Source organism: Haliotis rufescens, unplaced genomic scaffold (assembly GCF_023055435.1).
Source record: "Haliotis rufescens isolate VD_foot unplaced genomic scaffold, xgHalRufe1.0.p SCAF_22, whole genome shotgun sequence".
NCBI lineage: Eukaryota > Metazoa > Mollusca > Gastropoda > Lepetellida > Haliotidae > Haliotis > Haliotis rufescens.
This window is the reverse complement of record NW_025963913.1, coordinates 7,266,671-7,292,830: the sequence shown is the minus strand read 5'-3', so window position 1 is coordinate 7,292,830 and position 26,160 is coordinate 7,266,671. Positions and strand designations below refer to the sequence as shown.

At 41.9% G+C, this 26,160-nt stretch overlaps 1 protein-coding gene across 1 annotated transcript; it reads left to right on the top strand.

Annotated features, from left to right (window-relative positions):
• Positions 1-148: 148 nt before the first annotated feature.
• LOC125383247 lies at positions 149-20,700 on the top strand. The gene is made up of 6 exons (XM_048401570.1): positions 149-182; positions 213-1,399; positions 15,974-17,278; positions 17,966-18,043; positions 18,356-18,432; positions 19,708-20,700. The coding sequence occupies exons 1-2, from the start codon at positions 149-151 to the stop codon at positions 1,355-1,357; spliced, it is 1,179 nt and encodes a 392-aa protein (XP_048257527.1). The 3' UTR covers positions 1,358-1,399; positions 15,974-17,278; positions 17,966-18,043; positions 18,356-18,432; positions 19,708-20,700.
• The last annotated feature ends 5,460 nt before the right edge of the window (positions 20,701-26,160 follow it).

Genomic DNA, 26,160 nt, shown 5'->3' with positions numbered 1-26,160 from the left:
CCACCTGTACCAAGGAGCTGCACTGTGGAGCCCGGCCTGTACCAAGAAGCTGCAGTGTGGAGCCAGGCCTGTACCAAGGAACTGTACTGTGGAGCCTGCTGGCCTGTACCAAGAAGCTGCAGTGTGGAGCCTGGCCTGTACCAAGAAGATGCAGTGTGGAGCCCGGCCTGTACCAAGGAGCTGTACTGTGGAGCCCGGCCTGTAACAAGGAGCTGTACTGTGGAGCCCGGCCTGTACCAAGAAGCTGCAGTGTGGAGCCAGGCCTGTACCAAGGAACTGTACTGTGGAGCCTGGCCTGTACCAAGAAGCTGCAGTGTGGAGCCCGGCCTGTACAAAGGAACTGCACTGTGGGGCCTGGCCTGTACCAAGGAGCTGCACTGTGGGGCCTGGCCTGTACCAAGGAGCTGCACTGTGGAGCCCCAGCTGTACAAAGGAACTGCACCATGGGGGCGGGCCTGTACAAAGGAGCTGCACTGAGGAGCCAGGCCTGTACCAAGGAGCTGCACTGTGGAGCCCGGCCTGTAACAAGGAGCTGCACTGTGGAGCCCGGCCTGTACCAAGAAGCTGCAGTGTGGAGCCCGGCCTGTACAAAGGAACTGCACTGTGGAGCCTGGCCTGTACCAAGAAGCTGCAGTGTGGAGCCCGGCCTGTACAAAGGAACTGCACTGTGGGGCCTGGCCTGTACCAAGGAGCTGCACTGTGGGGCCTGGCCTGTACCAAGGAGCTGCAGTGTGGAGCCAGGCCTGTACCAAGGAGCTGTACTGTGGGGCCTGGCCTGTACCAAGGAGCTGCACTGTGGGGCCTGGCCTGTACCAAGGAGCTGCAGTGTGGAGCCCGGCCTGTAACAAGGAGCTGTACTGTGGAGCCCGGCCTGTACCAAGAAGCTGCAGTGTGGAGCCAGGCCTGTACCAAGGAACTGTACTGTGGAGCCTGGCCTGTACCAAGAAGCTGCAGTGTGGAGCCCGGCCTGTACAAAGGAACTGCACTGTGGAGCCCGGCCTGTAACAAGGAGCTGCACTGTGGAGCCCGGCCTGTACCAAGAAGCTGCAGTGTGGAGCCAGGCCTGTACCAAGGAACTGTACTGTGGAGCCTGGCCTGTACCAAGAAGCTGCAGTGTGGAGCCCGGCCTGTACAAAGGAACTGCACTGTGGGGCCTGGCCTGTACCAAGGAGCTGCACTGTGGGGCCTGGCCTGTACCAAGGAGCTGCACTGTGGAGCCTTGCCTGTACCAAGGAGCTGCACTGTGGAGCCTGGCCTGTACCAAGGAGCTGCACTGTGGAGCCTGGCCTGTACCAAGGAGCTGCACTGTGGAGCCCCACCTGTACAAAAAGCTGCACTGTGGGGCCTGGTGTCATGAAAGCATCAAGGCAGCAACTTCACCTTCTGCATGTCTTGCAAGGTCAGTGTTTCAAATCATACCACATAGCTCAATATTATTATACTGTTAACCTAATCCAGGAAATCACTGTAGGAATACAGCCATGATTGCCTTACCAACCAACTCATGAATTAAGCTTAGTAGTACATGTGACCTTCCAGAACAAATGATTGCTTGGTTGCAGCCTGGATATTGAGATAAGAAATCAAGTGTTACCCTGTGACCTGGGATCTGGCATATGTCAAGAGTATTATCAGGAGACTAGACTGATTAGATAACTTTTCACAGGCAGCATTTGACTAGCTGCAATAGTTGTCATTTAATTCCAGGAGAATATAAATTCATATTCATCATGTTCATATTCTAGCAGTCCCTTGAATTGAGGAGAAAAAGTTAAAATTGCATCTAACCATGCAAACCAAATTTTTGTCAAAATCTAAAATAATTTGATATTGTTGGGTGGCTGAAACTTTCTGAACCTAATTATAGAGGACTGAATTGATTGAGTTAGATGTTAGATGTTTCCACTGCTGAGAATGGTGAAAGTATCTCGGGCTGATGGCTGCGAACTCAAGACTTGTCCTTGGTTACAAACACCTCAACAAAATGAGCTGGGTGAGCTTCACAATGATAAACCTGGACATCAGGTGACATATATAGTGCCCCTGGGCTAACACAACTACAGTCAAGTCCTGTTAATCCGACATCGATGGTTGCATACGATTATGTCGGATTAACGAGTATGTCGGAAAAACGAAATTAAGTAGTATCAACGTTCGTGATCGAAAATTGGACAACTACACGATAGATACAAGGATTCAAACACGTAATAAAAAACATAAAATAAATATTCATATTGTTATGTTACATTGTTGGCGGAATATGTTTTCTAAGCATGCAACCTCTAAAGTTTAACACAAAACAACTGTTACGGACTGTATGACTTATTCAAAATACTTTAAAAAGCATAGTCTGGAATGGCAGTCGCAACTTTGAAACTGGTACCCAAAGCTAAGAAAGCTGCTTTCTAAGTGGCTAACGTCGACTTCCTGTTGGTCATTTCATTGGTAGGTCATAGTTCGCAAAAGGTTGTTCTGACGTGACCTGTAATGGGATGTCCTCGTCGAGAGCGAGAACTTGTATCTGATTTTAATAAGATTGAGGTAATCTAAGCATGTGATTTAGCCTGTTTTCTTTTTATTTAAAGCATTTATTGTTCATTGTTTAAGCAAGTTTATCTCTGCAGCCATTGTAATATGCAGCTACCAGCCAATTCGTCTCGCATCAAAACATGGGCAGTGTACTCGCGGTCAGATGACCACGGAGTACGCTGATCACTGTGTTGGATTTACGAGACTGATTAATGATTTTGGTAATTCGTGTGTCGGAGTCAGAGTGTGAGACTGTCAGATTAACAGGTCTAAATAGCATTGATTTAATCGGTTCCCATCATTATCGTCAGATAAAGCCCCACATAACCACACAGAACAAACACATGTACACACTGGTGCAACATCAGTGCCCCTGGCCCCACACAACCACACAGAACAAACACATGTACACACTGGTGCAACATCACTGCCCCTGGCCCCACACAACCACACAGAACAAACACATGTACACACTGGTGCAACATCACTGCCCCTGGCCCCACACAACTACACAGAACAAACACATGTACACACTGGTGCAACATCACTGCCCCTGGCCCCACATAACCACACAGAACAAACACATGTACACACTGGTGCAACATCAGTGCCCCTGGCCCCACATAACCACACAGAACAAACACATGTACACACTGGTGCAACATCACTGCCCCTGGCCCCACATAACCACACAGAACAAACACATGTACACACTGGTGCAACATCACTGCCCCTGGCCCCACAGAACAAACACATGTACACACTGGTGCAACATCAGTGCCCCTGGCCCCACATAACCACACAGAACAAACACATGTACACACTCGTACAACATCTGTGCCCCTGGCCCCACATAACCACACAGAACAAACACATGTACACACTGGTGCAACATCAGTGCCCCTGGCCCCACATAACCACACAGAACAAACACATGTACACACTCGTACAACATCTGTGCCCCTGGCCCCACATAACCACACAGAACAAACACATGTACACACTGGTGCAACATCACTGCCCCTGGCCCCACATAACCACACAGAACAAACACATGTACACACTGGTGCAACATCAGTGCCCCTGGCCCCACATAACCACACAGAACAAACACATGTACACACTGGTGCAACATCACTGCCCCTGGCCCCACAGAACAAACACATGTACACACTGGTGCAACATCAGTGCCCCTGGCCCCACATAACCACACAGAACAAACACATGTACACACTCGTACAACATCTGTGCCCCTGGCCCCACACAACCATACAGAACAAACACATGTACACACTGGTGCAACATCAGTGCCCCTGGCCCCACACAACTACACAGAACAAACACATGTACACACTCGTACAACATCTGTGCCCCTGGCCCCACACAACCACACAGAACAAACACATGTACACACTGGTGCAACATCTGTGCCCCTGGCCCCACAGAACAAACACATGTACACACTGGTACAACATCAGTGCCCCTGGCCCCACACAACCACACAGAACAAACACATGTACACACTGGTACAACATCAGTGCCCCTGGCCCCACAGAACAAACACATGTACACACTGGTACAACATCAGTGCCCCTGGCCCCACATAACCACACAGAACAAACACATGTACACACTGGTGCAACACCACTGCCCCTGGCCCCACATAACCACACAGAACAAACACATGTACACACTGGTTAAACATCAGTGCCCCTGGCCCCACAGAACAAACACATGTACACACTAGTACAACATCAGTGCCCCTGGCCCCACATAACCACACAGAACAAACACATGTACACACTGGTACAACATCAGTGCCCCTGGCCCCACAGAACGAACACATGGACACACTGGTACAACATCAGTGCCCCTGGCCCCACACAACCAAACAGAACAAACACATGTACACACTGGTGCAACATCAGTGCCCCTGGCCCGACACAACTACACAGAACAAACACATGTACACACTGGTACAACATCAGTGCCCCTGGCCCCACAGAACAAACACATGTACACACTGGTACAACATCACTGCCCCTTGCCCCACACAACCACACAGAACAAACACATGTACACACTGGTACAACATCAGTGCCCCTGGCCCCACACAACCATACAGAACCAACGCATGTACCTAAATCCAAATGCAGTAAGAATGTGTTTTCTTAAACCTATAGTGATATAAACCAACCTGGAAGTACTAAGGAGGTGTCTGTTTCCCGAACCAGAAGTAATAAGACCAAACACACAAATATTAGAATGTAAGCTCAAGCCATGATGAATTTCTGTTCAGAGCTTTAAATTTCTGTAAAAGTATTTATTAATTGTTATTGTTATTATTAGCATTATTATTATGATTATGGACAAAAAATGATGTGTTGTAAGCAGGTAAGAGCTTTTTAATCAAGCATTTGTATTTTTCATCATTTTCGTCTTTCTACTTTAATGCCTGGCATGGTCTACATACAGATGCATCATCCAGATGGCTAACAGGACAGAATACTCCTTCATATTTCCTCTTGGTGGGAACAGAGAGTAATTGTGCTGAACTTTGGAATTCAGTGTGAACCTTGCCATTCCAAATAGTGTATACAAATTTGTCAAGTAAGTAAAATGTAAGTGAACCAAGTTTATCAGGCTGTGGTTAAAGAGTATTGGCTATTGAATTTCCCAGTACAAATCTTATTTCAGTATGTATTTTGCATCCTAAACTAGGCTTAAGATTTAATTAGATGTGCTGTCAGTTGTGAGCACATGACATACTGATAATATTAATTATACAAGTGCAAAAGTGAGCGTGGCTCACTAATACCCCCGACCCGCCGAGTGTGTCAGTAGTTACAAATTAAATAGCTAGGATAGGGTTAGGGTTTGAAAAATTCATACAAAAATGGAAAATTAATAAAAACATTTTTTTTCTTTTGACTGCACCCCTCCATATGACATAGCTTATATGTACTAAGTTTGAGATGAATCCACTGAATAGTTTAAAAGAAATCGCGAGGACAAAGTTTTCAGATGGACGTTAGGGTTTGAAAAATTCATACAAAAATGGAAAATTAATAAAAACAATTTTTTTTCTTTTGACTGCACCCCTCCATATGACACAGATTATATGTACTAAGTTTGAGATGAATCCACTGAATAGTCTAAGAGAAATCACGCGAACAAATTTTTGGGACGGACGGACGGACTGACGGATGGACTGAACCTTGGTATAACTATATACCCCCGACATTTTGTCGGGGGTATAAAAGTGGTTTCCCCTCCTGTAATGCATGGTACAAGGAAAGGGAGAACAACAACAGGAAATTATTCTTCAAATGTTAGTCCTTTAACATTTAAAAGGCCACTCATTTCATGGAAAAACCACGATGTTTGGGAAATGAAAAAGACCTGTGGATATTACATTTCTTTCTACAATCATCTCGTTTATCACACATACCAGAAAATATTTCCTGTGAATAATAACTCTGATGTCAGATTGTCACCTGTAACTGTGATCAACTGGCTTATCATGGCTACGTGGTACATGTATACATTATCTCATGTCAGCTAGACCACAAACCTAAAACTTCTCCATCGATCAAGGTTGTATATTAACCTAACACTCATTATTCTGCATATAAAGACAGACAGTTCTCTCGACATGGAGAATACTAAGACACATCACGGAAATACATCATAAAAAATGTATTTGAGTTTGACAGACTAGAGTTATGTCCCTTAAATCATATTTGAAGCTGCAAAATACAAGTAATCAAATATTTGCCAAACAGAAACCTCAAACAAAAGACTTTCGTTTATAGACATGATTAGCACATCATCACTAAGGTGTGGTACCTGACTGATGCAGGACAGTGATAATAAAGGCATGGCTTATGAACCATTGTCACCTGGAGTATAGTCTATGTCCAAATTAAAAGGTCACATTTTGAAAACATTTAATCAATATGTATTCGTTAGGATATGTTTCAAATATCCTTGTATATTACATATAAACAAAAAAAGTTCCCATTTGACTTGACAATCTTTGATTATTGTGCTATGTTAAGCATATGAAGGCTTGACTAAAGGGAGGTAAATCTATTGCAACCTGCATAGAGATAGTTGAAGCACTTTAAAATCTTCTGAGACAAAATACTATCAATCTTATGAGACTATTTTCATGTTTGAACATTAAGACATATAACATACACTGATCACAACAGTTTCACATCTGTGTATGCTGTTCACAGTTCAACTCGCTCACGAAGGACAATGAGCACTGAAAGGACATTTTAGAGAATAAGATAACAAGGGGAAATAGGTCTCAAATGTCCCATGTCCTATCTGCTATCTTTCTCCAGATTTACCACTGTTCCGTACCAGCTGCGGAGGACAAGTGGAGTTATAAATCAAATAATTGATTAATTGTTCCATCCATCTAAGCAGTCAAAACCATTATCCATTTTGCCAAATGAATAATCAATAAAGCAATACCATATAGTTTGCTGTGAGAAGTATCTTTGGGGGTAAAGCAGGCAGGGATATAAACATGATAAATCTAACAACTACATCATGCAATTATGTATGTTTTCACTTGACACAAATTGAAGACACTAAGATAGGACTTCTGTCTATTCAAGGTAAATGTTTCTGGTATTATAAGCCTGGTCTTGTGGTATCTCTCCCCATCAGCCATGCTCCAGTGACTATCAGTTTATCATTTTAGATACATTATGCCACAGATACATTATTTTCACAAGGAACAAATTCTGATTCTGATCAGTTTGACAGCTCAAGTCATCTATATGAATATTCAGGGTAATAATCTGCATTACCTGGGTATATATTAAATAAAAACTACCAAAACAACATGTTTCCACACTATCCTGCTTGCATGGTAAGAGAAACCTCACATATTTACAACAAGAGTAATCAGAAGATGACATGTACCAAGTTTGGATAAAGAATGTTGAATAGTTTTTTAGTTCTGCTCCAGAAACAACACCTACCTCCGTTTCAGCTGCTATTGAATATTTAGTTAAGCACAGAATTCATTCATAAACCTACATGTCCCAACTGACTAAACCATGTAAACACTTCAATATGAGAATGATGCATTGATTCATATAGAAATCATGCATAGTGTATTAAAAATATTTTTTATATTCAAACAGGAAGACTACTCTCTTTACATGATCCAACATGTTTAAGAATTTGAGTAGATTATTGACCTGATGTGCATGAACCTTATAACTAACGGTAGCACAATACAATTTTCAAGTTTTGTAGGTTAAATATACTTTTAATTAAATACTCAAATGTTAATTTTGTTTATGCAGATCAACCAGTAGCATATAATCAAAAGTAACTCTCAGAATCTCTCCATGACCCGTGAAGATCCGGAGTAGAATAGGTCTTCAGCAACCCATGCTTGCCGTAAAAGGCGACTATGCTTGTCGTAAAAGGCGACTAACGGGATTGGGTGGTCAGGCTCGCTGACTTGGTTGATGCATGTCATCGATCCTAATTGCGTGGATCGATGCTCATGATATTAACTACTGGATTGTCTGGTCCAGACTCGATTATTTACAGACCGCCGTCATATAGCTGGAATATTGCTGACAAGCAAACAAACTCCCCAGGTATGCTTCAAAGGGGTCACATTCAGGAGGTACTGAGGCAGGTAGATTCTGGAAACTCTCAGGGTCACCTTCATATCAAGTACAGGTATAATAAGTGACATCAAGTACAGGTATAATAAGTGACATCAAGTACAGGGATAATAAGTGACATCAAGTACAATTATAATAGACGACATCAAGGTCACCTTCATATCAAGTACTGGTATAATAGGTGACATCAAGTACAGGGATAATAGGTAACATCAAGTACAATCATAATAGACGACATCAAGGTCACCTTCATATCATATCAGTACTTGATATGAAGGTGACCTTGAAGTCGTCTATTATGATTGTACTTGATGTCACTTATTATACCCCCGTTTACGAAGTAAATCGGGGGTATATAGCGTTCCGTTCGTCCATCCTTTCGTCCGTCCATCCGTCCGAGCTTTTGTACATCATATCAAGTACTGGTATAATAGGTGACATCAAGTACAGCGATAATAAGTGACATCAAGTACTGGTATAATAAGTGACATCAACTACTGGTATAATAAGTGACATCAAGGTCACCTTCATATCAAGTACTGGTATAATAAGTGACATCAAGTACATGGATAATAATTGACTTCAAGTACAGGTATAATAAGTGACATCAAGTACAGGAGTAATAAGTGACATCAAGTACAATTATAATAGACGACTTCAAGGTCACCTTCATATCAAGTACTGGTATAATAGGTGACATCATTTACAGGAGTAATAAGTGACATCAAGTACAATTATAATTTATAATAGACGACTTCAAGGTCACCTTCATATCAAGTACTGGTATAATAGGTGACATCATTTACAGGGATAATAAGTGACATCAAGTACTGGTATAATAAGTGACATCAAGTACTGGTATAATAATTGACTTCAAGTACAGGGATAATAAGTGACTTCAAGTACAGGGATAATAAGTGACTTCAAGTACAGGGGTAATAAGTGACATCAAGTTCAATTATAATACACGACATCAAGGTCACCTTCATCTCAAGTACAGGTAAAAAGGCTACATCAACATGATCAACGTCACATGAATACCAAGTTCACAATAATACAACAGAATGGCAGAATATTTGGCAAAATTAGACTTTCATTGTGGTTGCTGTGGCAGACATTATTGCTTTGATCTATGTCTTGGACAGGTAACTGGGTTACCCAGGTTAAGTAGGACCTGGGTACCCGCAGGATGACCTGTTGCCATAGGACTACCTCCACAACAAGTTGCCTGATCCTTGTTTTATATGTGTATCTAAATAGTGTTTGCCGAGGGATCTGGTAAAACAATTCCCCATTAGACGTTTTGTACCCAACAATTGAGACCTACAACCTGTATCCTGGTAGGGTCGGTAATCAGTGATAGGGGGTCTGATACCTGAGCAGTAAATTTGGACTCGTCCCAGCCCGACTTCGATCCATTATTCAGTGTGCAACATTCATTGGCCTTGTGGTTTCAATGGAAAAGGTAACAAATGTTAGGTAATAGATGGACTGATCAATTACAGCTATTAACATCAACTCACAATCAAGCGAATGTTTAGTTAAGGTGAGCTAAACCTCAGGGAGCACTGATCACAAAATGAACACATGCATTACAGAAATGAGTCAGGTAATGAGGAAGAAACATGTGGAGCACCTGTATGACATACTGACTTGGTCTTGTCATGTCCTCACAGATGTTTCCCATTGACAGTTCCTTCTAACCTTTATCGCTGCTCCCACATACCCTGGAGAAGGGACACACTTCTAGAGGGGAAAAAAACACTGTACTGGAACCTCTCTTCCCACACACACAGCCACACAATACACCTGTAAGGGTTCACAATGATTGACACACTGGAGGGGTTGAGGGCCCATGCTAGCAATTAGCCTTGCATATGTTATAAGGATGTCTTTGCTGTATATATTCTGAGTTTTCACTGGCCTGTCCAACGAGACAACAAAAGAAACCCATTTAGATTTGTTAGGTAATCACTAATGGCTTAGGTAAACAATGGAGACATCCCAGTAGCCAAGCTGACTCAACAACAGACTGTCAAGGAAGCGTTTCCACATATGTTCTTCTCTTCCAGACACTTCAGGTCTGTATTCACTGTGAAGTTAGCTATGTGTTGCACAATATAGATAGTATACAAGCATCTTAATAACATTTCAGGGAAATTAATTTAAAAAACTGACAAAGAATCAGTATTTGAACATACTGCAATTAATAACTACGTAAATACAGATAATGATCATGATGATGAACAGTTAAAAATTGTCTTACAGTCCAGTGTGCCGTTGTACAAAGCAACCTTAGCGCTACGACTGTTGCAAACCTATATTATGGTATGGGAGTTAAAATCACCTTAGCGCTAAGATCGCTTTGTACAACAACACCCTGGGCCCTGCTCCACAAAGCAATCTTAGTGCTAAGAGCATCATTATTCCCTCACTTTAGCTTAAACTTACGACAGTCGTACTCGTAGTGCTAAGATCATTTGCGTAAGAAGACCTAGGTGTGACTCAACATGTCTAAACATGTCTACATGTGCCACTGTCACCATACACTGTCTGCACAATCACCATGTGACACTGTCTGCACAATCACCATGTGACACTGTCACCATACACTGCACAATCACCATGTGACACTGTCTGCACAATCACCATACACTGTCTGCACAATCACCATGTGACACTGTCTGCACAATCACTGTGTGACACTATAATAAAGGAGTTTTCGTTTCAAAATGGGCATAATTTGTACTATTTTGTAGCTAAACAACAATACCTATTGTATTATTCTTGGTACTGTGCCATGAACATTACTCTTTATGACTTATTCAGAGCTTCACTCAGATAGGTGTTAGATATATTCCATGTGGCACTTTCAAGAGTTCCACAAAGAGAGCAAGTGATGCCTGCTGTGAAGTGGTCAATTATTTGTAAAGGTTCTACAGCCTACATGTTCCATGGAAGTAAACTATGTTTTAAAGACATCTCCAGCAGGGTGGCCAGTGTTAATTAAGGACTGAGTGTCACCCAGGAACCACTAGGCAGACAAGGCAGACTTGCCCGATAGACTGGAGCATGGAGCATTGAGGGAGGGTAATGAAGTGCCCTGTGTGGAGCTGGCAATCTTATTGATCCCTCTAGAAAGAACTGAAACCATTAACAGTCTTCAGGGAGCACATGTGATTGCCTCTTTCTGTTAGTACTAGTTTCTGACCTTCACATACATCGTCTAGAATAAAAGCAATTTGCTAATCAATGTTATTGTTGAAGGTTGCTCTGTGATAGACATACTGTTTGCAATACTATCACTGCAGGAAACTTGCCATAACATTCTGCTATTCAGTGTATACATAGTGCTTTAGACATCGAAAAACAGTCTTCAATTTTAACCAGTTTTTGCATTCTTCCGACATTAATTTTTGTTGTTGCTTGCATAAAGATGTTAAATGACACACAACAATACTCCAGCTATATTATGGCATAGTTACTGTCAATTCTACCATGAATTTGGAATTTACTCGATTCTGATTGGTCAATCAGAGGCTATTAAATCACAATAAACCCCCTCTGATTGAAACAGCTGGTTTGACAGCCGCATCACCGCGGAAACTAATATTCATAGAATAGTACTTTTTTCAGTCATTGTCGGTAGGCATATTTAAATAATTATATCTACAATTACAGGTTACAAAATGCACAGATGCGGTTACTACAATATTCAAAGGATGTGTGGCAATACATTTCGTGCAGAAAACACGATAGAAATCTACAAAGGGAATGTATTTACGTTTTGGAGACAACAGAGAGCTTGGAATTTTGGCGTTTTTCTCTATACGACTGTGACGTCATATCTTTGGCATCACAATGAGCGACATGACGTCATAATGGTGACACGCGATGTAGAGTGAAAGCCTTGCAAAGCTTGCTTTGTTTTCTTTTGGGATGCCCACCTCATGTTAGCTTACCAAGTTACCATGCTTATATGCTTTCAATGCCTGTCATATGTTCGAGTGAAGTATTAGGGTGTAAACAAACTGCTTGAGTATATACAGCGCCATATTTTGTTCAGTGATTCCGTAATTCAGATCGATGACCCACTCAAAACGCTGGACTCAACCCATGCCGCTTCACTCAGTATATTTGCTAACACCAAAGAGTTCGCGTTTTATTTAGTCATGGTAGAATGGAGATAAACATACTGTGTTTTCAATGTAGAGCTAAGTTATCTGTAGATTTAACCGCGCTAAATTTAACATTTGAAACCTCACGCTGCGCTTTCGGTCCCAAATTCAATTTATCGCGGTTAAATCTACAGGTAACCTAGCTCTACATTGGAAAAACAGTATGTTTATCTCCTAATTTAAGCTCCAAAGACGGTTATAAGGAAGCACTTCTCCACTATTTGTGGAGAGTTTAGTTACCTGGCATACACTTTGGTCAACATTAAGAATAAAAGGGCAAATAAATCTCATTCAAAGCGGCAATTTAAAGAAGATAATACAGTAACCCTAACAACTGCAATCCTTCAAAGAAAACACTTGTGTATTATAGCTTTGTGAAGTCAAATAACACATTCCAAATGTAACTAGTGTTACCTACATTATGCCTTGGTGCCCTGAAATTCATTTGGCTACTTAAATAAAAAGTTCACTTTGAGGCCTGTAAGTGTAACAAAAAATTTAACCATGTCAAACCACGCAAACATAACATAATCTTTTATGTGCAACACACTTTAGCAGTCAGATGACCATTTGTGCAACGCATCCAAGCAATCAGGTGACCTTATGCCCATCACACCCCAGCAATCAGATGACCTTATGCCAAACACACCCCAGCAATCAGATGACCTTATGCCAAACACACCCCAGCAATCAGATAACCATTTGTGCTACACACCCCAGCAATCAGATGACCATTTGTCTAACACACCCCAGCAATCAGGTGACCATTTGTCCAACACACCCCAGCAATCAGGTGACCATTTGTCCAACACACCCCATGAAATCAGGTGATCATTTGTCCAACACACCCCAGCAATCAGGTTGCCATTTGTCCAACACACCCCAGCAATCAGGTGACCTTATGTCCAACACACCCCAGCAATCAGATGACCATTTGTGGAACACACCCCAGCAATCAGGTGACCATTTGTCCAACACACCCCAGCAATCAGGTGACCTTATGCCCAACACACCCCAGCAATCAGGTGACCATTTGTCCAACACACCCCAGCAATCAGGTGACCTTATGCCCAACACACCCCAGCAATCAGATGACCATTTGTCCAACACACCCCAGCAATCAGGTGACCATCAATGGACATCATTGTAAGCTCATCTGCTAACATCTTGGCTGAATATGCTCAGGAAACTTCATATGTGATGACAGCTGTTGAAACGTCCAAATGACAAAGCACATTATCTATGATAAGTTATATTAGTTAAATGATGATGTTATGGCAGTGAAAATCAAACGGCCTGACATTGGACTGTCTGGTAGTGGTTGGTGCCCTGATTGATTCCACTATGCGAGCAGATAGTGGCAGCAGAAGACAGACTTGATATGGTATCTGCCGTACAGCTGGTCTGTTTGGCCAAACCTGTATTGATCACATCTTAATCCACTCCTTCCTGTGCCACTTGCAAACAAATCTCTTAATGTGATTTGAAGAATGATATCTTTTCTTCACTGCACCATTATCTACTGCACACAGCAGTGTCAGATGGACTTCCACGCAGTGGAAGTGGTACAAGAGTATAAGTAATTTATGTCCTTTCACTCCTTTGCCCTAATCAGGAGGTGAGGTGAAATGGGGTTTAGCATCGCTTTTAACATTATTGCACTTATATAGCGATGTGCATGCAAGAATGTGTGTGTGTGTGTGTTTCCGTGGCCGCTTCTACTAGTCCGGACTGATAGCGATTTTATAGTGCTAGCCCACCGAGATGCCATGCCACAGTTTAATATGAACACCCCACTCAGACACAGTATACGGACACCAAGCTGACCAGTTCTTGTATTAGCCCCTTTATGCAGAGCACCAGGCAGGGTAACAACAAGTACCATCTTTCAACATATTTTGGTATGACGTGGCCGGGGATCAAACCCCTAACCTTTCACTCTACCACCAGTGACCTAATCAAGAACATGTATTTGAAAATGGCCCCTAACATGCTCAAATTGCCATCACATATTACCACTGATTGCTGTCAAAGTGTCATGAGCGACAAGTAGAGGCATCTTCTTGGCACTGCACTCTAGCACACATGAAAAACACATTCCCTAACATGCAGCTTGGACACAAAAATTTAATTAAATATAGGCAAATAGCCTTTCCTTTTATCATCAAAACATATGCGGTCATCCACACTTGTTACATTGGCCCATGATTAAACTTTCCGACATTAGTGAAATTGGCATAGTTGCATTTTTTGGTAATGACCCTTTCATTGGTTAATCCTCAATAAGACAGGTTTTACTATTATATGAAATCATATCAATTTCATCAAAGAAATGTGTTCATGTGGAATGCCTTTTGATCTTTGACCCATCATCTTGTCTTCAGTGTTGTGTCTTGCATAGCAATGTTTATTAATACGGATCAGTTCTTATTTGGCATATTTTTTTGTTTATATAGCTGCAAACTTTCCCAAATCACAATTTATATTTTGTTTAGATCTTCTGGTCGGGACACCAAAGTCTGATGACACATCCAATCATCTACATTACAATATACATATATAACCATGTGATTCTGAAACTCAGTTGATAATTTTAGTGCTTAGTTTCTATTTCTACTACAGCAACAAATGGGGTGTCTCAGCTGGACATATGCAACATCATAAATAGGCTTCATACCATGCAGTTGATAAAACAGACATGCGTACGTTTTTAGCAGATGGTTTAAGGTTTAATAATGACCCTCTCTTTACCAGTGTCCATAAAAATTTAGTCCTTGTTACTTTTTCCCAATACATTGACATTCAATTTGTATGAATTAAGGAATAATTCAGTTTTTCATTGCAAATTCGTAACAAATACGAAAAATTTGGGACAGTCGGATGCTATGTGTTTATAAATTTAAAAATCAAAGGTTATTTTGGCAGGACAACGAGGGGCCAGCAAGTCTCCAGTACCTGTAGTCACACCTCGGTCTTCACAGTCTCAGAATTTTCTTAAGAATACTCTTAACTTGCTAAGAAACTTCTTAGATGTAAGAGAAACATTTGGTATTTCTTAGAATTCTCTCAGACTTAAGACCTCTTTTGCACTCTAAGAAGTTTTATGAATAACGCTGGCCCCCCTTGTAGCAAAGCTACTAAGCCCTACCTAGTTTCATATAACAAGTGCATGTCACATTCGACAGCCGCAGAAAATCTGTAAACATGTAGTATCATCACACATGCACAGTAGTTGTCAACAGATGCCACCTAGTACAACCTTCCTAGCTTACCCCCACTGCTCAACTGTAGCGTAACAAAACCGAAATACAATATGCAATAGGTGTGAATATTTACTTCTATGGCTGATCTTACTCTAAACAGTTTCATTAAAATGCTTTTCAAGCATATGAACATATACCTGTGACCAGAGTTTGAAACCGATGCAAACATTATGAAAAAGATTTATACTTGTATCTTATGAATGGAACAATGTTCCAGAGTTGCTCAAAACCTTACTCCGACTCATCATATCAAACTGGGCATCACGACTTAACACATTAGTTTGTAATTTCAAAACTGTTTCTATATCTAAATGTTCTTATCATGTTCTTATTACAGGCACTGGAGACTTGCTGGCCCCACTGCTCCCTGTGTCCTGACTGTGATGACCAAGGTGTGACTACAGGTACCGGAGACTTGCTGGCCCCACTGCTCCTCTGTGTCCTGACTGTGATGTCCGAGGTGTGACTACAGGTACCGGAGACTTGCTGGCCCCACTGCTCCCTGTGTCCTGACTGTGATGTCCGAGGTGTGACTACAGGTACCGGAGACTTGCTGGCCCCACTGCTCCTCTGTGTCCTGACTGTGATGTCCGAGGTGTGACTACAGGTACCGGAGACTTGCTGGCCCCACTGCTCCCTGTGTCCTGACTGTGATGTCCGAGGTGTGACTACAGGTACCGGAGACTTGCTGGCCCTATTGCTCCCTCTGTTCTGACTGTGATGACCATGGAGACTTGCTGGCCCTACTGCTCCCTCTGTTCTGACTGGGATGACCATGGAGACATACTCCATCTGTTCTGACTGTGATGACCAAGTAGATTTGCTTGCCCTACTGCTCCCTCTGTTCTGACTGTGATGACCATGGAGACTTGCTGGCCCTACTGATCCCTCTGTTCTGACTGTGATGACCATGGAGACTTGCAGTCCCTGTGTTCTGACTGTGATGACCATGGAGACTTGCTGGCCCTACTGCTCCCTCTGTTCTGACTGTGATGACCATGGAGACTTGCTGGCCCTACTGCTCCCTCTGTTCTGACTGTGATGACCATGGAGATTTGCTGGCCCTACTGCTCCTCTGTTCTGACTGTGATGACCATGGAGACTTGCTGGCCCTACTGCTCCCTCTGTTCTGACTGTGATGACCATGGAGACTTGCTGGCCCTACTGCTCCTCTGTTCTGACTGTGATGACCATGGAGACTTGCTGGCCCTACTGCTCCTCTGTTCTGACTGTGATAACCATGGAGACATGCTGGCCCTACTGCTCCCTGTGTTGTGACTGTGATGACCGAGGTGTGACTACAGGTACCCGAGACTTGCTGGCCCTACTGCTCCCTGTGTTGTGACTGTGATGTCCGAGGTGTGACTACAGGTACTTGAAACTTGCTGGCCCTACTGCTCCCTGTGTCCTGACTGTGATGTCCGAGGTGTGACTACAGGTACTGGAGACTTGCTGGCCCTACTGCTCCCTCTGTTCTGACTGTGATGACCATGGAGACTTGCTGGCCCTACTGCTCCCTCTGTTCTGACTGTGATGACCATGGAGATTTGCTGGCCCTGGATTACACGATTCTATTCTTTCAAAGAACAGGAAGGAGAGATGATGCATGGAAGATGTACACTGCGACAGGAAACTAGTTTTGGTAAGAAAAATGTTATTTTAACTTCCTCAGCCTCATACCTCAGCATTACATTGCTTGTCAGAAGAGGCGACTAAATTGGATTAGGTTATCAGGCTCAGACTTGGCTGACGGTATCAAACCCTACCCCATCAATGTGAGACAATGCTCATAATATCAAACACTGATTTGTCTGTCACAGATTCATTTATTCACAAGCGGCCCTCAGATAGCTGGAGACCCATAAAAATCCAGGTTAGAATAGGTCTTCAGCAACCCATGATTGCTGTAAGAGGTGACTAACGGGATCGGGTGGTCAGGCTCGCTGACTTGGTTGATGTATGTCATTGTATCCCAAATGTGTGAATCGATGCTCATGATGTCAATTGGTGGATTGTCTGGTTGATTATTTACAGACAGCTGTCATATAGTTGGAATATTCCTGAGTTTGGCGTTAAACAAACAAACAAACAGATAGCTGGAATATAGCTGAATGCAAGATTCACTCATCACCATTGTTTGTAAAGATAACTTTACAACATCATGGTTGAGTTGCCAGCTTGGGAAGCAGGACAGAGACAACCGACTTCTGAGAAACTTAAAACCTCAATGCTCAATAAGAAAACAATTAAATAAATCTCCTAATTCTGTGACTTCTTTGGGATAAACATCTCTGCAAGATTTACTTGAGAGTCCCATTTACCAATCCAGACTGGCAGACTTGGCCCTACATGTAGAGCTTCAGGGAACATCAACACTGACCAGACAACATCTTCTCGAGTCAAGGAGGTAAATGACTATAAAAGTCCAGTTTCCTTCCTTGCTGAAAATTATTATCAATTTTAACTTAAAACAGCTCACAACCAACCATGTGTATTAAACTCCTGTTATTTAGTGATTGTGAATGAGTGTGTGGTGCCGCTTTTAACAATATAAAGATGGGGGGACACCAGAAACAGTCTTCACACTGTACCCATATGGGGAATCGAACCCGGGTCTTTCGGCATGCTAAACTAACGCTTTAACCACAACCCCACTACCCCTATTATCTAGACATCAAGGACCTAGAAGCAGTAACTATGTAAATGAATACTTTTACAGGTTGTGTTTACAGCAAGATTATCACAGTGCAGCTGACAACAATGCATTTCACATGTCCGTCATTCACATCTACAAGGGTAAGATCACATCTACATACCATATTATATCCTTACATCCCCAACTCTTTCCATCAACATCTGGTGCTTTACATGTATCGTGACAGCTGGGGGTAACCTATCTTCCTGAGGCAAGGGAGTTGACTGCCAATAGAAGTCCAGTTTGACAAACCTTGACAAATAAGGCTGGAATTTCTGGGCTCGATCGTGGCACTACTAATGGCTATTACGACTTATGTCCCTTCTTTGTCCCTCCTATTGACCAATCAGATTCCACCTCTCATATCAGATGGATAATCAAAATCTATCTTGTAATAAAACAGGTATTACTTCGCAAAGTGCATCAATCATGTAACCTTCTTCATTAAAAACATGAAAAGATTGGGAAAATATCTGTTGATGCGGAGTTGGCATTTCACATGCAATGCAAATCCTGTACTGACCGAAATCTGCACTGCAGTTTACGTACCAGATGTCGAATTCATTACGCAATTGTAATTGGACTAAGCATATGTGGTCGATGTAGTTTTTGTATATATTTGTTTTAATTTCATTTCAGGTTTTTACATATATTTATTATACATAACTAGTTGTTAGTTTCATCAGTCAGCTATAACACACTGTATCTGTCCTATGTAACCTACTAATTGCCCCATGGCCAGAAGCTTAATATGCTGATTGGCCAAGCTAACACCTACTGTTAAACTGCATGCTTTGATCACCCTGCATACTCTCTTAGCACATGAACTGACAGAACTGCTCAGACCAGCGAAGAATAAAGTTGTAATCTTAAATCAAGTGAATTAAATGGCTATAATCTCTATTTTGTGTTGTATTGAAATAATACAGTATGTATAAAGTGTTTTATTAAGTAAACCAAATGTATGTAATCTAACATAAATGTTGGTTATGTCTAATTATTTAAATCTGCATAAGGTAACCTAAACACTATAATGTATCACTAAAATAAAGACTATCACTTCAATGAAATATGTGTGTATGTGTTGATTTACTTCTAGAATGTTTTAAAAGCTTTGTAATGTAGAGATTCGGATGTGGTACATGATTTCATAATTTCTGTCTTAAAGTATTGTATATGTTACACAGAATGTGTAAGCGTTATGTACTTATTTTGTGTATATACTATATAACCAATATAAAAGTCAAGCATGTAGCAAATTTATTACTGTATATATATATATATATGTGTGTGTGTGTGTGTGTGAGTGGGGGGGGGGGCAGACATCTTATCGATAATGTTGTACCTTTTATTTATTATGTAATTTTGTGTTTCAGGGTGTCTTTGATCTTTGATTTCCCAACACAAACGGCATTGCACTAAAGTCCTCACCTTGTAGCATATGATTGTTCAGTGTGTGACAAGACATCCACTATGCGGCTACACATAGACAAGTTTGTCCATAATTCCAACCTAGTTCAGCATGGGTGGAAACTAGATTTTTGTAGTCAGTTAATTCCTTTGCCTCAGGAAGATTGGGGTAACCATACAATTCAGATTGTATTACATGTATTCTGACATCCAAGAACCATTGTAGTTATCTTCCTGAGGCATTGATTGATAAGCATGATAAGTATGCAATTCAATGACTACACTTCTAGATCGTGCCTGCCTCTGTCATGAACAGCTGCTGCCCTGATACAATAACATGTGATGTCCCTGTAAATGTCACCTCTAGAGTTACAATCATAGTACTGCATGTTAATGAATGAAATAGTGGGAAAATGCCACCCTCCCTAGAGTCATATGTATATCAAAACAAATTTATTCATCTTTGTACAAAATGTACTGACACAGTATGGTAGCCTCATGGTTAAAGCGTTCACCACTCATGCTTCATGGTTCTATTCATTCTTGACTTGTGAAGTCAATTACTGGTGCTATAGCCATGTAACAGCTACTAACCCAACCACCTGCTTGCAGCAAGATGTAGTATCGATCAATATGAGCTTATGTTAAGTTTGACAGCCATGTGATGTCATTGTAAGTCTTAGACCAAACACTGCCCAGTCTCAAACTTTTCTCTAATATGAGGACACCTCCACAGAAGGTAATGGCAGATAAACCCTGAACAAACTTCTACCTTAAGGATGTGGGGGTTCTTGAGCCAGTCATATGTAAGCTTTCTAAAACAATTTGGCTACATTTCTTTACATAAGTTCCATAATTTAGATTTTATCAAGAGAAAGTCAACAGAGAACACAAGTATTCCTCCGATGGAACTTCTGTTTGTGTATACATGCCATGGGTGTAAAAAAATATCCATAATATAATGGAGTGGTGTTATTATTTACATTCAGAACTGGTCGCTTTAAGTTCATTTTCAAGATGTAAAAATCATAAGTGCTGGTCTGAATGCTTCGCTCACACATACCAAGAATGTAGACGCTTCAACACTAATTAGAAAGTTCACCTGACGTGTATTGTATTGGAGGAAAGGACCTGAATGAGATTGAACAGTGTCAGGAGTACCAGTAGCTGGTGTACATGAATGAGATTGAACAGTGTCAGGAGTACCAGTAGCTGGTGTACATGAATGAGATTGAACAGTGTCAGGAGTACCAGTAGCTGGCGTACATAACAGTGATAATAATGTATCTGTAGACTGTTAGCAGTCTCTAAATCTCATGTCAGGAGTCAGCTGATTTGCAGTTTGACATGTCAGTATAGGACCCTGTCTTTCAAAGTTGTGTAGCCAACCATGGCGTTCGCTGGAGGATGAACACTTCCATGTTCTTGACACTGAAGCGTCAGACAGAATCGTCAGTCAGAGTTCAGAGGTCAAAGAGGGCAGACAGTCCCCCTCACTACAGGGGTACTGCCGTGGGAGGTCGTATGCTCGTCCCCGCACACGATCTTCCCACTTCAGTTCACCACTACATGGAACCGCGGGGAGAACACGGGAGTTGTGGTGGTACATCGATTATCTTGAGTTTCACTTTTACTGACAACTGCAGTCACTTTCAACCTAAATATATACAAACATAACACTACACACCGACCAATGTAGATCTTCAAAATCAACACATAGCTTACATTAGGTCTGATCGCTATGCACTTACAGAATGGTCCACGGTTTGTTATGTGAAACACGTACGGCTCCACCAGTCACTATTCGAACACGTGAAGGAAGAGCGATGTTCGCTGGCTCCCGTTCACATAGCTTAAACACGATTAGAGAAATAATAACAAAATAATAACAAACTTACTCTGTTGGCTATATCCGTATCACAGATTTTTGGATCTATCCTCACATTTCTGTCTCTCTGCGATATAAGCCCAGCTGTTTCGCCGTTCTCCACGTCTCCCTCCGACATTTTGACTATAGCCAAGTCACGTGATTTTGCTTTCACGTTCTGGGAGCCTGCCCGCTAGATGGCAGTGATCTATTTCTGTTTCTCGCCTTTAAAAAAGACAGGTAAAATATTCTCATAAAATTCAGTGAACCCACCAAAATCTGACGTGTGTCAGTAAATGCTTTTAACGTATTTCCGTCTGGTTTCGTGATGTAGTTTATGATTAATGAATGCATGAGAACTTACCTACGTGAATGGTTTACAAAATAGGAGATAATTTAAGAGGTAGGCCTATAGGACCATTCTGACGTTTGCTGACAACTTAAATCAAAGGTAACTCCTATTCGGTGGCGAATGTGATACGTCCTTTGTGCGGCCACTGGGTCTGCTCGGGGGTATAGCAGACAGACACTGCTTCAAAGCAAGCTTTTATCAGGCCCATAAATTGCCTATATCGAAATGAAATGTCAAGAAAATCAAAACAAACACGTACACGCCGCTACTTGTTTCTTGTGTAATGACACTGATGCAAGCTATATAGGCTTAATCGATATCCATGCAAGGTGATATCAAGGAGACAATTTAATGCTGTATTTACCGATCATTCATTCAGTGCTGAAATTACATTGCAAGTGAGCGAATGTTGTTCAATAAATATGCCACAGCAATTTACATATAGTTAGCAATATTCCAGCTTTATCACGAGTGCCCGTTTAATCGAGTCTGGCCCAGGAAGACCATGCGCTGACTGAAAACACCGAGCAATGATCGGGCACGGTATGGCACACACGGAATTTACCAAGTCACAGATCTATCGTGACCCCTATCAAATTTGTTTTGGACTTGTGTGATCCGCAATATGGTGTCTTACAAACCGGCAGTTGATAGCACGGACATTGATCATCCATCCTAAGGACATTTTGACTTACATCACAGAGTATTTTATTTTATCACAGAACTGTTCCAATGTCATTTTAAATAGATCTTTGAAATCTTAAGAATTCAAGAGCAGATAATACCTATAGAATCGATCGTTTTAGAAGAGTAGAATGGATGTACACGTAAGTGTTAGGGTTAACGCCGCATTGACCATTATTTTATCGACGTATCGCATCGTGTCAGCTCATATATACTCAGTTTAAAAGGAAACGCACACACCCAAGTTTGCGGGGTCTGCGTCTGAGATTTACCGCTGACAATCGACGCACTGCTAAACTACCCCATTGGCAGGTTTATATGTTTCAACTTTAACTAGTAGTTTAGTCGAGGGTTTTGGTTGAAAACGCAAAATTACCTCTAAACAACGGACAACCACACGGACCGGAGTAGGGCTCTACATAACGACGTTACGAAACGATGAACGTCCGCTTCTTAAGCGATCGCACTGCTGGTCTGTGCAATAAAACGATAGGGAAACCTGTAGATCTCTAACGACTCGTGACCACCTCCGTGGTCTAGTGGTAGAGCGTCCGCCTGGAGAGCGGAAGGTTCGTGGTTCGATCCACGGCCGCGTCATACCAAAAGATGTTAACAGATGGTACCTGCATGGCGCTCGACATTAAGGGTAAACAAGGACTGGTCGGAGTCAGTGTACTGTGTCTGAGTGGGGTATTCATGTTAAACTGCGGCAAGGTATCTCAGTGAACTAGCACTATGAATCGGCATCAGTCCGGACTAGTACAAACAGACAGACACACACAGACACACACACACACACACATGCAGGCACGTCGCTATATAAATGCAATAATCTTGCATGCGACGTTAAACCCAATTTCACCCTCACCTCTCGCGAGTATTGTTGCCGCCATACCTGCTTCAAAAGCGCTTAATGCTCAATTGTTTGTTCCAATCATTGGCGTCATTCATAGAACTGACGCACGCTTGTTTCCACGTTTCACTTAAATTTATGGGTACCTTCAACACCCAACAGTCCGTGTTCCACATTAAAAAATGTGCATGTTGTTAGCATGTGCTCCGAATGACAGTTCTGGCCAGTTTGTCTCAAGGATATGAACAATATGACGGTCAGAGTTCGAAACCGAAAACGATGTGTGGAACGTTTTTTGACATGCTATTCTATCATTGTGTTTCCTTTGTTGTGCAATAGATCACTTTTATTTGATATCAAGTTGCGATATGAGATGCACGTTTCTTCTGGTACTTGTATATACGAGGGCTGGTCAAAAGGTTCTAAGCCTAACAAACAAAACCAACAATTGTGTAAGTGTTTTAAATATTATTTTCCAACATAATCTCCCTGCCTTTCAATACGCTTCTCATATCGACAGTGAATCTTTTCAATCCAAGCCAGGAAGAAGTTTTCTGAAGCGACCCTGAAAACCCCATTCACGGCAGCATTTAAGTCATCGATTTGGTCATAGCGCTTTCCACGAAGGTGTTCTTTTAATATAGGAAACAGGTGGAAATCATTTGGTGCCAGGTCTGGCGAGTATTGATGTGGGGAAACTCTTCGAACCCACATTGTCGCACAGCTGCCTTTGCAAGTCGAGAGGTGTTAGATGAGGCATTGTCACGAAACAGTAGAAATCCAGTAGGCACAGGTAATCTTCTTTAGACTTTCTAAGTAATCAACAAGGATCACACCCTTTGCACCCCAAAATACAGTGGCCCTTACTTTCTTCATTGATCTTGAAGACTTTAATTTCTTTGCGGTGCCGGGGTAGTGGAATGGGGGGTTCCATAGCGGTATAGACCAATGTTTCATCACGGTAGCGGTATAGACCAATGTTTCATCACACCTTACTAATCTCTTTTTTATTTTGACCAAATCCTCCTCAATTAGCTCTTAATATTCTCTTGCAATGTCAGTTCTATTTTCCTTAAGATCAGAAGATAGAAACTTTGACACCCAACGAGCAGATATCTTATTCATCTGTAAATCTTCATGAATAATAGTTTCAATGGATCCATGGCTTAGACCCGTGTCTTCCTCAAGTTCAGCAATGGTTATACGTCTATCTGACAGTTTAAGATTTCTATCTTCATTGATGGAAGTTGAAGGACATCCAGATCTAGGGTCATCATCAAGGCTTGTTCCCCCAGCTTTAAACATAGCCGCCCAACATTTAACAGTGGAATAGCTTGGGCACTTATCCCCATACACTTGTGACAGGCGGTCATGAATTTCTGGGGGAGTACTTTTCTCTAAAGTCAAAAACTTGATGACTGCTTGGTACTTGTTCTTTTCCATTTTTGTATCCATTTGGACCCCTTCGTTCAACTGACTGTTACTAATATGCAAGCGGCCTCAACAGACCAACTACACTTGCAATGAACTACTCAAACAATGTACTACTTTGTTATTGCCCATAGTTGAAAGTTAGTCAGACTCAGAACGTTTTAACCAGCCCTCGTGTTATATCGAACTAAAGGGGCAAAGTAACACAGGTTACAGGTGTCATCCATTTTTGTAAACCCACGATGGTGGTTACAGAATCATAAACATGCCAAGGCACGAGACTTTGAAAAGTGGAATGAGGCGTCGCAGAAAACTTGACCATCGGTGTCTCGAATTGAAATTATGTTATGAATTATGTTGTATGAACGATAACTGAGATTCTTGAATAAGTATGTGGACCGTGTTTCCAACACAACGTGTATACCGAGGGATTACACGCTATGTCATCCTCGTTGACAGGTATGGTTTGCTTCAGCAGAATGACGTTTAATTAACAGCTTTCAAAACTAGACATCAGCTCCAGTGTGGCTAAGGTTTCTTTAATTGGTTTGTTTGTTTGTTGTTTAATGCGGCACTCAGCAATATTCCATCTGTCCGACGGCTGGCTGGAAAAAATCGAGTCTGGACCAGACAACCCAGTGATTGACACTATGAGCATCGACCAACGTACTTGGGATACGATGACATGCATCAACCGAGTCAGCGAGCTGGCAACCCGATCCTGTTTCCAAGGAAACTGCCAACAGCCTGTATATAATATTGTTAGCTTCGTTCTGACTAATATTCGATTCAACGGGAAATCACTTTAAATGTAAAACTATAACAGTTACCACAATCGTGATAACTACTGGCATCACATCTACAACACGTCACAGATCTGACAGTACCACCACATCTACAACACGTCACAGATCTGACAGTACCACCACATCTACAACACGTCACAGATCTGACAGTACCATCACATCTACAACACGTTACAGATCTGACAGTACCACCACATCTACAACACGTCACAGATCTGACAGTACCATCACATCTACAACACGTCACAGATCTGAAAGTACCACCACATCTACAACACGTCACAGATCTGACAGACCCACCACATCTACAACACGTCACAGATCTGACAGTACCATCACATCTACAACACGTCACAGATCTGACAGTACCATCACATCTACAACACGTCACAGATCTGACAGTACCACCACATCTACAACACGTCA